Source organism: Setaria italica, chromosome VIII, assembly GCF_000263155.2.
Source record: "Setaria italica strain Yugu1 chromosome VIII, Setaria_italica_v2.0, whole genome shotgun sequence".
NCBI classification, from domain to species: Eukaryota; Viridiplantae; Streptophyta; class Magnoliopsida; order Poales; family Poaceae; genus Setaria; species Setaria italica.
The window spans coordinates 29,288,832-29,302,244 of record NC_028457.1 but is presented as its reverse complement, the minus strand read 5'-3'; the positions used below and the strand labels follow the sequence as shown (position 1 = coordinate 29,302,244).

Below are 13,413 nucleotides of genomic sequence, written 5' to 3'. Positions count from 1 at the left end.
GTGGCACGATCGAAAAGGGCTACTTTTAGGAATTTTAGTTTGGCACAAGCTATTTTTAATATTTTAGATTAAAAAGATTAGAATAAAAAATTTATTGGCGTTTATGGGCCTTCGGAACCGGCGCCATTAATTATATGCCGGCACGGATGATCTGACACTTATGAAGAGTTCTCGAGTAGTGTATCATGTGTCTGACTTAGGTGTCTTCTTTTTGCTGTTTTAACATGCATGGTGCAAGAATCATATGCAACTACATATTACTAGGAGGAGACTATGTGTACCATGATGAGATTGATTGGAACGGCTTGCACCTCGTGGTGCTGTATGTTTATGATGTATAAACAAGGCCGGCCCAAGCCAAGGCCAAAACATTTACAACAAGGACTCTAGACAGTCTGTTTTCCATAATTACGATGTCCTGTTCGGACTACGGATCTGAATCACGAATCCTAGAGACCGATATCGTAGTGTATTCTAACACAGATTTCCTCTAGTACTAACAGCAGCGACAAATGGCGGTGCCAGGTTTAGATGCCAGAGTCTCAACTCCCAAGTACTAGGGGCTGGGCAGTTAGACCCAATCATATGACTTACTTGATTACTTCCACTCTATAGGTTTCTCTGCTCCTGATGATGACATCTACGTCTTATGCTCAATGTCGATAACAAAGCTCTCCTATAAATAGGTTTTGCATGTTTAACCCTCACTCTTCAAGCCCAGCTAGCAGAGCAGTTACAAATGTACTCTTAGTCTCGAGCTTTGCATCAGTCATCCATGCTCATGCTCAGACGCATGGGTCCCATTCCCAGGCAGTTCCTAATAACCTTATTCTTGCTTGCCTTTGCATCACCGCACAGCTCGGCGACGCCACCACCGTCCGGCTACCGCTCCACGCTCACCCACGTCGACTCCAAAGGCGGCTTCAACAAGGCCAAGCTCATGCGCCGAGCCGCTGACAGAAGCCGCCGCCGTGCAGCCACGATGCAGCTATCAGTCTATTCCACAACATCTACCAGCTCGGACACCCGTCCCACCAGGCTCTACTCGGGCCAAGCCGAGTACCTCATGGAACTCGCCATCGGGACGCCGCCGGTGCCATTCGTCGCGCTCGCCGACACCGGCAGCGACCTGACCTGGACGCAGTGCGAGCCCTGCAAGCTGTGCTTCGCGCAGGACACGCCCATCTACGACCGCAACGCCTCGTCGAGCTTCTCCCCGGTGACGTGCTCCAGCGACGCGTGCCTGCCCGTATGGAGCCACAACTGCTTCGCCACCACGCCCTGCAAGTACCGCTACGTTTACGGCGACGGCGCCTACTCGGCCGGCGTCATGGGCATGGAGACGCTCACCTTCGGCTCTAGCTACGGCCAAGCACCGCCCGTCTCCGTCGGCGGCATCGCGTTCGGCTGCGGCGTCGACAATGGTGGGCTCTCGTACAACTCCACCGGCACGGTTGGTCTAGGCCGTGGGAGCCTGTCCCTCGTGGCGCAGCTCGGCGTCGGCAAGCTCTCCTACTGCCTCACAGACTTCTTCGACATCAGCCTGGGTAGCCCAGTCCTGTTCGGCTCCCTCGCCGAGCTGGCCGACTCCAGCGGCGGCGCCGCCGTGCAGTCGACGCCGCTTGTGCAGAGCCCACAGAACCCCTCCTGGTACTACGTCTCCCTCGAAGGTATATCGCTCGGCGACGCTCTCCTGCCGATCCAGAACGGCACCTTCGACCTGCGCGCCGACGGCACCGGGGGGATGATCGTGGACTCCGGCACCATCTTTACTTCCCTCGTCGAGAGTGCTTTCAGGGTGGTCGTGGACCGCGTGGCCGACGTGCTCGGCCAGCCGGTGGCGAACGCCTCAAGCCTGGACAGCCCTTGTTTTCCGGCTCCGGCCGGTGCGTGGCAGCTCCCGGACATGCCTGATATGGTTCTGCACTTCGCCAGCGGTGCGGATATGAGGCTGCACAGGGACAACTACATGTACTTTGACCAAGAGGAGTCGTCGTTCTGCTTGACCTTTGCTGGGAGTCCTGGGCCGGCGTCGACTTCCGTGCTGGGGAATTTCCAGCAGCAGAATATACAGATGCTGTTTGACATCACCGTAGGGCAGTTGTCGTTCGTGCCCACCGACTGCAGTAAGCTCTGAAGTCTGGAGCATATAGTAATAGTTGCTGAATCCTTGCTTTGAATATTTCGACATCTTGTCGTTGTTTCTGTTTCTTGAACACTTTAAAAGATGCAGTACTTTCTTGCGGCCAATGAATGTCTTGTTGGTTGATGTGAGTTGTTCTAACTTCTAACTAGTTCTTTATCAAAAAAAAATTTAACCAGTTCCTCTAGACTCTAGTAGACTATTAGTTACCACTTACAACGCGAGGATCGATGCAATACTTTTGAGAAACCAATGGAGGTTTACTCTTTTTAGTGATGAGCGGTTGAAAATATGAGTGATTTGAGGTGCTTCTTGGCTTATGATGTGTAGATGTTAGATGTAATACAGTGGTTCACAGCAAGCAGTAAAAGTCGAGTTAGTGTTCATGCCGAGAGACAGTGCGCGGTGACGGACGAACAAGTGCTTGAAACCGAGGGATCTTGGAGGAGTCTGTTCGAGACCATGGTGGTTTACATCGTGCATATGAAGAGCAAGAGTACGTGGTGATGAAGACAGCGTCGGCCGAGTCAAGGAAGAAGACAATGGAAAGCTCAAGAGTAGGTTGTCGGTGCGTGGTAGTGCGAAAAATTTGAACCTATGAAGGCTTGGCTTGAGGTCTGACATACGCCTACATCCACGAGGATGTATAATGGCTACATGGAGACAAAAAGTTTGAAGGTTTGGGCCACAAAACCATTAGCGTGGCGGGTTTTCAGTTCATTTGGTAGTTCCCTTCCTACGTGCTTGAGAGAGATAGAGAGGGAGGGAGGGGGGGACAAAAGATAATGAATATTGAAATCTTGATCTACCTTGTATAGGTGAATTCATCATACATTTTTGCGGATTCTCCAGAGAAGAGAGAGAGAGGGAAGAAGAGATGATTAATATTTAAATCTTGATCTACCTTGTATAGGTGAATTCATCGTGAGATTTGCGGATTCTCTAGAGATTTCATGCCTACAATATCAAATAAGTACACACTAGAAATATATTTCATGATGGATCTAATGATAGTCATTTAATGTCATAAATATTATTATTCTTTTCTATACATTTGCTCAAACCTAGAATTATTTGGCTTATAACAAACTCAGGAATCCATGTATTTTAGGAGGAGAGAGTTACATATTTTTGCAGGATTCACTATATACTTGGATGTGCACTGTTAGGCTTTGATGCTTTTAGCAACTGCTAATAAAACATACGGGATACTGTTTTTTTCCAGAACATTAACATACGGGATACTGTTGTTGTTGGCTACCCCAGTAACAATGCATCTGACACTGCATAAGTGACAGGTTCACATACAGTGTGGGTGACACACTCACAATGTTTATTTAGTACTTCTAGGTGAATATTACAAACAGATCAGGCACACCCTTGCTCTATCTTATTTCGCACGAAACAAAAATGAAACAAAACAACTACACATTGTGATCGACACACTGCGCAAAGAGCCAAGGATTCTCCACCATAGTTACTCAACCAAAGTAATTTATGGATATCTTCCTCGTCAATCTTGCTCAAGTAACAACCACAAACAAGTATGCCTTATTTGCTATACGAGTTATCAAGTAGGTCAAAGTATGCAGCTCTCCACCGTTTCTTGAATAACAACGCACAGAAAACCATCCAAATACCCACTATAAACCCACACCCAAGTCCAAGATAAAAAAAGTCTGCACCTGCTTCATTTGTTCTCAGGTGACTATGGATTGATGTTTCATTGCTGGAACAACCCTTAATGAGAGGAGGCCCACAGAGACCAATGTTGCCAGCATACATAGATGGATTTGATGCATACAGGCTGTCAAGCTGTGGTCCAGAAGGTATTCCTCCTGTTAGATTGTTGTATGACAAGTCCAAGTAACTTAAGAATGCCAAATTTGACATACTCGCTGGTATTTCCCCAGAAAGATCGTTTCTTGAAAGGTCTAGTGATTCTAGTGATCGCATCGCCCCAATCTTATGAGGAATATTTCTGCTGAAGTGGTTATGTGAGAGATTCAAATTTACCAACGCATCAAGATTGATTATTTCTTCTGGAATTTCACCTGACAGATTATTTAAAGATAAGTCAATGCTCAACATTTTCATATTCAAAATACGACTACTTGTACCATAGTTGAGTTCTTGCCCCTTCGTAACTGCAGACAATTCAACGCTATGATATTCATCAGGTACTGAGTAAAAGCCACAATAGGACGGTTGTTGAGGATACTTTATTGTTGAATGTTTCTCTCTCATTGCTGTTAAATTCAACATGTTCCTGGGCAAAGAACTAGATATACTATTATCTGCTATATCCAAATATTGAAGGCATCCAAGACTTGTGATGCTCACCGGAATATTCCCGGAGAACATGTTGTGGCTTAACCGTATAAATTGCAACCCCACCAGGTCTCCAATCCACGTTGGCAGTCTTCCTGAGAACTTATTCCATGCTAAATCGAGAAATTGCAAGTTCGTTGAGTTTTGCACAAAAGAAGGGAACTCACCAGACAAACTATTGTTACTTAACTCTAATGTCGTAAGCATGGTCATCCCAAAGCATGGGGGAATCTCTCCTTCAAACAAGTTGTTGGCTAAGTCCAATGTCATCAATCCCTTGCATTTGCAGATGTATTTGGGAATAGGGCCAGTTATGCGGTTGGAGAATAACGACAACTCTGTTAATTTTGGAGCTCCAAAATCTACGGGCAGATGTCCCAACACCGAGTTCATGGAGATGTCCAAGCGGGTTAGGTTCGGTGGCAGTCGTGATATCCGACCTGTTAAATTGTTGGAACTCAAATAAAGTCTTTCCAGGTACATGATTTCCATATTTCTTGGCAGATCTCCAGTTATTTGATTGTTGGCAAGGTTCAAATATTCAGAATTTGAGAAGGCATTACAGAACCAATGTGGAATCCGGTCGTTTATACTCGTGCCCGAAATATCAAGAAAAAGAATGTCCACCATCCATCGCAGCCAGGCAGGAAACAGGGGACCCAATTGGCAAGATGCAAACTGTGCATTACGTAGTCTAAAGCGAGGCTGCCATTCTGAGCTGACCTCAACCTTCAAGGAGGTGTAAGATAAGTCTATGTATTGCAAGCTCTCTAGGCCACCAAAGTGTTTCTCTGTGATCACACCGTCCAATAATCCATTGTTGCGTAGATTTAGGTGGGTCAAATTTGTGAGTGCACCTATCTCATCAGGTACACCTCCAGTAAAATTGTTACTAGAGAGGTCCAGGGTCTTTAAACTAGTGAAATTTCCCAAAAATCTCGGGAGGAGTCCAGTAATGTTGTTGTGACTGAGGTCAAGAATGACTAAACTGGTGAAATGCTGCAAAAAATCTGGTAGAACCCCAAACATTTGGTTTAATTGAAGGTTCAGCTCCTGCAACTTGTTTAGTGAACATCGTGGCAATCTCTCAATGAACTCTGTAACATTATTGACATATGAGAAGCATGATTCGATGCGTAAGACCCTCAAGTTGCATAGATTCTTCAAATTTATCATCGGCGCGCTGATTGTTGTGTACGATAAATCTAGGTATTGCAAGGATATCATGGTTCCCAGTGCTTCAGGAAGTTGACCATACATGCTGGTATGTGGAAGGTTAATGTACCTAAGGCTTGTTAGGTTCCAGAACCAACACGATGCGATTGGGTGGTGGAAGTAGTTTTCAGAGAGATCTAGCCACTCAAGATTAGTAAGATTAAGGCACGGTAGCGACTGATTTGAACTTGCAAGCAAGCAGTCAGAAAAATCAAGGGATTTCAGAGAAGGAATCATGTTCACTACATGTGCCCAGTTAGGTGTTGCGCTGAGGTTTACTGCATTGAAGTTAAGATACTGTAGATGTCGTAGACCTGTTAACCATGATATATCCAACGATAATGTACCTTGCGTACCGGAAATGTCGAGAAATTGCAACTTGGACAGGTTGCCAAGGTGTGTAGGCACCCCACCAGAAAATGGTATGCCAGATAGGTTCAGATACTTCAATCTCTTGAAAGAGCCCAAAAACTCTGGAATACCTCCAGTGGAACCCTCCAAGCTGTTCATGCTAAGATCAAGGTACTCCAGATGCTCCAGTGAAAGCAAAGAACGACTTATCTTGCCGACGAGCGCACGACCATCATAGAGATCGGCGTTTCGAAGCCGAAGCTCCATGACATGGCCGCCAGTCCCGTTGCTGCAGCGGACGCCTCTCCAGCGGCAGCAGTCGTCCATCCCATGGACACCTCCTTGTCGTCGTCTCCACGAGGCGAGAACGCCCGCCGGGTCGCTCGTGACGCCTTGCTTGAACGCCAGCAGCGCGTCCATCTCGTGCGGCATGCAGCTCGCGCCAACCCTAGAACGACCAGCTGCAGGTTGGGGCAGCTGCACTCCTCTTGTGAGCACGACGAAGAAGCTGCAGATGGCCGCTTCCAGAAGCAGCACGGGCGCGGCGGCTGAGCCACGCATGCTTGATCCCCTCCTGGTTGCCATTATGGCTTCTTGTTGTCACTTGTCAGTTCGATCTTCACCAGGTTGTATAATAGTGGTTCGCTCGCCGGCGCGGCCGGTCGTCGTGTGATCAATTGTCTACTGTTAGTCGTCAGTCGTCGGCCGGCGGTCATCGCGTCGTGGTCGCGGACTGCGACCGCGCGCGCTTCGTGCCTTCTTCGTTAGTTCGTTTGTCATCTCGTACTGAGACGAAGCCAAACACCAGCGGAGAGTGTTTGGCATCATTTACAAGTTTGGCGCAATTTGGCTGCATCTCCGCTTGCGGAAGACAATACGGCTCCATCTTGCTGGTTGGTTCGGTCGCCATGGACATGCGTCGTCGGCCATCTGGCAGTGTCGCAGCTAGCAGACGTGCAGTGCGGTACTGGCGCAGAGAATTTTTTTTCCCTTGAATCATTGGGCGCGTCGATTGGTTGTCTCTCATGCGCAGAGAATTTTTTTTGTTACTGCAACAGTAACGCCAGCAACGTCCTCGGCTCGTTCGCGAAAGGAGTAGCTGGATGGAGCTGCTGCCCTGTGCATGTGTGAACACGAGGAAAACGCTACCTGCAGCTGCGGTAGCGGAAGCGTGTGGAATGGTTTGCCATTCAAGCCTTAGCTCCCACTATCCTGAATTGTCAATTTTGCCAAGTTGCCATGTTGCGTTGAAGTCGTTAGTAGCTCCTACCATGCCGGTTTTGATTTCTTTGGGTCATTGATGAATGTTAAAAAAAAAAACTCATCCGGCCATGATATGATCCTTGGGGCCAGACACATTAGAAAAAAAAAGGAAATCCAAGAAATTATTGGAAAGCAAAATGTCTTATCATCGATTTGAGTACAAACTTCGTCATTACTATACCGTTGACAACAACAAAATTTGATATACTTGGAGAAAGCGATGATAATGAATGTGGAAAATAGTTGGAACGGCTTGACCTTTAGGGCGCCTAGGCTTTCATTATATAGTCCAGGTTCATGGAGTCCTAATCCTAGCCCTAGTTACATAATTTAAAGAAGACCTACTCAATCTACAATGTCCTTGTTCTAGTCTTATTATTAGCAACAGTAAAATGCATGGGCGGTCCCTAAACTTGTCCACATGTATCATTTAAGTCCACAAACTTGTAAAACACAGATCTAGATCCCCAAACATGCTATTTGTACCACGGGATCTTTAGATTTGCCTCAAACCACTTATGTGGCATGCCCTTACCTCAGCAGCTCGCCTCCGCATCCCTCATGCTGGAGTTGGCATCAAGGAGCGAGTCCACTGGAGCAGGGCGTGCTCCCTGACAATCTAGTGGAGATTTGGTGAGGAAATCCATGGCTGCATGTTGGAGATGGAGTCAAACTGCTGCTCATGTACTTATTGTCACACTACTATAATCGCGAATTACCTTGACGGCCTAAAACCCCCAAGAAATATAGGATTACTGTGAAAGTAATTGTTCTTGTTGGCCGACCGCCAAGCAAAGGTAGCCATGTATAGAGAGCCAAAGAAAAATGATCGACTTGGCAGCTGACTGCCAAGAATTATTTTCTTAGCCAAGATAACTAGGATGATGTTAAAATTTTTAATGTGCCAAGGGAAGATTACATCCGCTAAGTAAACTCCTTTTCTTGGCAGCTGTGGACTGCCAAGTAAGCATCTTTCTTTGGCTGCCTTCGACTGCCAAGTAAGATAAAGCGTTGGCACGAAGAGATAAAGATAGAGATATGATCGTTTAAATATGTAAGGGGAACTTGTACTAGAAATTAGTTTGTTTTCTTGTAACCAACTAGAATTAGTTCAGAAGCATATCTGTAACCCTGCTCCCCGGCTATATAAGGCAGGTAGGGACATCCCTCCCTAAAAACGCAAGCTATATTCGATACACTATATGCTAAGAATACAAACCCCAAGCACAGGACGTAGGGTATTACATCTATTCGGTGGCCCGAACCTGGTTAATCCTCCGTGTTTATCCATATAGCTCTAGGCCTCGCGATTTCCTCTAAACAATTTACCACCTTGGGTAGCCTTGTGGTGTGCTTGTGGTGGACTACCGAATCTTCGCTTGACAAGAGGTGTCAGTTCACGGGTTTTGCTACCTGAGTTGAGGCTCCACGACGCGCTCATGACCTAGTTGTGCCCACAGCGAGATTTGGCAGCTCTTTGTGCAGTCTCTTCTTTCGGGCACCCCACGATCTCTGGATCTCTTGACTTCTAAGGCATACATTGTGCACAACGCCTTGAACAAGTCGTTGTTTTTTCGAGTAGGGAACACCGAGTCGATCTTTCAACATCGTTGACCTTTTCTTGTGTGAGCTCGAGAATGCTATTATGGATGGGATGACCATGAACCGTCAGCAGCCATATGCTCACTGGATTAGATGGATTTTGGCTTCACTGCAGGCTCGCCAGTACATTCCCCATTTGGAGCGCTCCAGGTTGGCTTTAAAGTTCTACAGCTCATTCGCACCGAACGACACTCGCAGAGGTTCACAAGGGTTGCGTCATGCACGAGTGCAGATTGAGGAGCGGCGCAGACGATCCTGCGGACAAACGACCACGTCTTTGCGTTGCGGCCGACGACCTGCATGGTGATCCAGGACCTCATGTATGGGTCGATGGACATCGGTTTTGCCCCCTACGGTGAGTACTGGAGGTAGGTCAGGAAGCTTGTCACCACGCACCTCTTCACCGTCAAGAAGGTGCGGTCATATTGCCTCGCCCGCAAAGAAGAGGTAGTATCATTTTTGGTAACGTATATACAGCATCCATATGCATACGAAACTAGATAAAATCCGTTCGACTATAGGTTTGCTTGGTGATGGCGAAGCTTCGGGCGGCGGCAGGTGCGGGCATGGAGGTGGACGTCAGCGAGATGATGAACGCGTTTTTGAATGATATCGCATGCCGTGCTGTATCTGGCAAGTTCTTCAGGGTAGAAGATCGGAACAAGCTCTTCCGGGAGCTCGTTGAGTGGAACGCTGCCCTGTTTACGGGATTCAGCCTCGAAAACTACTTCCCAGGTCTTGCCAATTCGCTACGTATCTTCACAAGGTTAGTGAACAAGAATGCGCAGAAGGCACACAAGAGATGGGACTAGTTGCTTGAAACGATAATATGTGACCACGAGCGACGAAGAGCCAAGCAACTCCATGGTGACAGTGCTGAGAAAGAAGAGAGTGCAGATTTCATCGATGTGATGCTCGCTGTTCAGGAGGAGTACGGTATCACCAGAGAACAAATAAAGGGCATCTTGATGGTGAGTGAGTAGTTTCCAGTGTTATATTTTTTTTTTCAGAGAGAAGAGAACTAGCTATAGCTAACTTTCCCATTGGCCTACTGAAACCATGGGCATTTAGGATATGTTCGATGCAGGCACAGGCACGTCATATCTTTAACTGACGAAACTTGCGGACAAAATATGATTAGAGATTGGGCCACGTCACCTACATTTCTCGGCCATCAGATCTTGATCAGACCGTTCAGCGCAGGCACAATCCACACGAGCTGGCGTTTCTAGAGCCTTCGTCCTCAGCACGCCTGCCGCGTCGCCCGTCGGCTTCCGCCCTCCGTTTGCCTCGCGGTGCTCACGTCTTCCTCTTCCCGCAGCGGTGCCCGTGCGTCCCGGCCCCACACCGCAAGCTGCCCTCCGCCCCTGCCTGCAGCGTCAATGCGTCATCCACCTGCTCATCACCGTCGCCTCGATCTTCCTGACGGAGAGCCGGAGATCCGGCGTATCTCTTTCCCATCCGCGGAGAGCCACCTCTCTACAACAGCAATGATCCACGGTGGCACGGTGGCTGCGTAGGCCTTGGCGATGCGGCGGCTCACTTTGCACGTTGGGGCCTCAGGGCGCTTCTGAAGGACGCCCAGCTCGTGGCGCCGTGTGGCCTTGGAGCCGTGGGGTGGGGAGAGGTATGGTCCTATGGTCGCGGGTGCACGGAGGAGCCAAGCGGCCGGTGCTGTGCCGTGGGTGCAGCCCACACTGGCACCGTGCAAGGTCACCGAGATTCGAGCTCGAGCGCAGCCCTCTCGGACTTCGTGCGACGCCCGTGGCTGACTGGCTGGAGGCCAACGCTGGCGCCGAGCGCGCCTGGACGGGAAACGCCTCCTCCATCTGCATCTCCCTCCGCTCGTCCCATAGCTCACTGCCGCCGCTCTCGAGTCTCGAAGGAGCCCCGATGTCCGGGCCAGCCCACGCGAGGCTCGCGCGACGCATAACGGCATAAGACGAGCGCCATAGAGCTCACCCGCCAGCGCCCCTACAATCGGAGATGCACGACGCAGGTGTTGCTCACTGAATAGCTGGTGTTTTCAGAGAGCTGAGTAGCTTTTGTGTCCTGATGCTTCATTCATACTTTCGTCAGATATGGTTGCTTGGAAGCCCAGCTGCTGTGAAATTCTTTCGGATGCACAAAGCCGCTTACTGTTGCTACGAGAATGGAATTCATTTTTCTGGATCTGCTAATTATCATATAGAGATACATAAAGCAATAGGAGTAGATATGACCTTATTGTCCAAGACATTTAATTTCTGATGCGAACTGCATTTTGTTGTAAGTATATAAATTTGAATTTTCTAAACACCATATATAGCTGCCAGCTTTGCCTCGCTCCAGACAATGTGAATTTGATTTCATATGTATTCAAAGAAAGCTATCTGGGACTTCATAACGTTTTACTCAAGGCAGTTGTTATGCTACTACTACAGTTATTAGTCGCGACTAATTCATATATGAAGTAGCTTTGGGAGGTCGAAGAATATCTTTGGGGTCTATGTTCGTTGCCCATCAAGAAGATTTCTTTAGGTTTGGACTTTCTGCTTACTATAAGCAGCAGATAACTATGGGAGAGGAATGTTTCTAAACATGTTAGTAAGTGTGTTTTACTTTTGCGGTTATTCCTTAATGCAATCCTATCATCTAGGGTAGCAACACATGCGAGACCCTCTGTTAGTTTAATTTGATCTGATTGTTATTGTTTATAGTCATTCTTCTTCCGGTTCGAACAGCAGTTTCCTGAACAAAATCTTGACAAAGTCCAACTTTTTCTTAGCCAAGTACAAGAACGGTTCAGACCAAAACATTGACGCCCAGAATTATGTTAATCTTTGTGACAACAATGAAGAAAACTGGTGTCGCTCTCTGCCAGTCTATTAGCTCTACATGGACTGGCCTACTCCTCGTATGGGCGCGGCAAAGCCGCGCTTGATTTTCTAGTTTGGTACTTGAACTTGCCATGGTTGAGCTCATGGGCAACCCTCGTCGCATGACCAAGCTACAAGCGGAGGTGAGGAATATGACACCAAAGGGTCAAGAAATGGTCAAGGAACAGGACCTCGCTAGCATGGCATATCTGAGAGCCGTCGTGAAGGAGACGCTAAGGTTACACCCACCAGCTCCACTCCTCATGCGTCGCTAATCCATGGGTAACTGAGATATTGATGGCTATACAATCCCCCCTAGAACTAGGGTCATCATCAACACATGGGCTATCGGCAGAGATCAAGAGTCATGGGAGCAGGCAGAGGACTTCATTCCGGAGAGGTTCGTTGATGGTGGCAGCGCCGCTGCCATTGACTTTAAGGGTAATGACTTTGAGTTCCTACCGTTTGGAGCTGGCCGAAGAATGTGCCCTGGCCTCAACTTTGGGTTGGCCACTGTGGAGATCATGCTGGCCAACCTCATGTACTGTTTTGATTGGGAACTCCCGCCTGGCATGGAGGAGGATGTCGATATGACGGAGGTGTTTGGATTGACGGTACATCGAAAGGAGAAACTCATCCTTGTTCCAAAGCCATATGATATTGCTGTTCGCGCCATGCGTGCTAAGCTGATGCGCGGTTTTATCCGTAACTGAGTAATGATATCTAAAAATTGTGCTCGTGATCGAATGTACTGCATGTGATAATATGAGCATCCATATATGTAACTGTAACACTATATATGTATGTGTGTGTGTGTGTCCATGCCAGATATCGAATTGTGTAGTTGTACTACCATAATGCATGCATATCTATTCACGTACGAGTGGCCAATATGACCGCCGGACCGGTGGAAATGGGTCTTTCACTGCTGGTTCATGAGACCAACTGGTGGCGACACGTCCATTTTTTTTTTAGGGTCAACGTCACCTGGTTGCGATACGTCCATTTTTTTTGGTACGTTCTTCCGCTGGCCACCGGAAGCTCCATAAGCGCGTGTCTTCCTTGCACGCCGACCAGAGCCGGCCATGGGAAGCGGCCGGGGCATGTTGTTGAACACGACGTCATTTCGGTGCTTCCACAACTGCCAGCAAATGAGTGGGAGGAGGGTGTTGAAGTGTTTGACTTGTACCGTTTCCGGGCGCTGGACCATCCAGAGCGTAGAAGCAGCGCATCCGGAGACATCGAAGCCGAGATCATGCCAAGCTTTCTTAGCAAAGGAGCAGGCGAATATGAGATGATTGCAGTCTTCTTCAGCCGCGGAGCAGAGGGCACAAGTGGCATTGTCAATCACGTTCTTCGCCAGGAGATTGGTTCGGCACTGGATGCGTTCTTGTATCAGGAGCCATGTGAAGAACTGAAACCGGGGCGGTGTACGGTTCTTCCAGACGAAGTCAGGGAAGCTGCAGGTTGGAGCGCCCAGCGTCGTCATAACAAGGCGGTAGACCGGCCCGGTACGCAGTGTGCCCCCCTTCCCAGCGAGCAGGGAGGTGCGCCGATCGTCCCCGGCCCTGAGGTTCACCGCGGTCAGCATCTGCCGTGCTTTGCAAAGCTCAACTTGGGCCCTATGGGTGAGCCGGCCGGAGTACCAGG

At 48.4% G+C, this 13,413-nt stretch overlaps 2 protein-coding genes and 1 pseudogene across 2 annotated transcripts; 2 read left to right on the top strand and 1 right to left on the bottom strand.

Annotated features, from left to right (window-relative positions):
- The first annotated feature begins 793 nt into the window (after positions 1-793).
- LOC101753086 (aspartic proteinase nepenthesin-1) lies at positions 794-2,137 on the top strand. The gene has a single exon (XM_004980555.1). It carries the CDS (start codon positions 794-796, stop codon positions 2,135-2,137), a length of 1,344 nt encoding a protein of 447 aa, XP_004980612.1.
- Positions 2,138-4,253: 2,116 nt separating this feature from the next.
- Positions 4,254-6,625, bottom strand: LOC101752674 (LRR receptor-like serine/threonine-protein kinase FLS2). The gene is made up of 3 exons (XM_022829526.1): positions 4,914-6,625; positions 4,365-4,784; positions 4,254-4,290 (listed from the first exon to the last, which is right to left on the bottom strand). Exons 1-3 carry the CDS (start codon positions 6,623-6,625, stop codon positions 4,254-4,256), a joined length of 2,169 nt encoding a protein of 722 aa, XP_022685261.1.
- Positions 6,626-8,957: 2,332 nt separating this feature from the next.
- Positions 8,958-12,476, top strand: LOC101786821 (annotated as a pseudogene).
- The last annotated feature ends 937 nt before the right edge of the window (positions 12,477-13,413 follow it).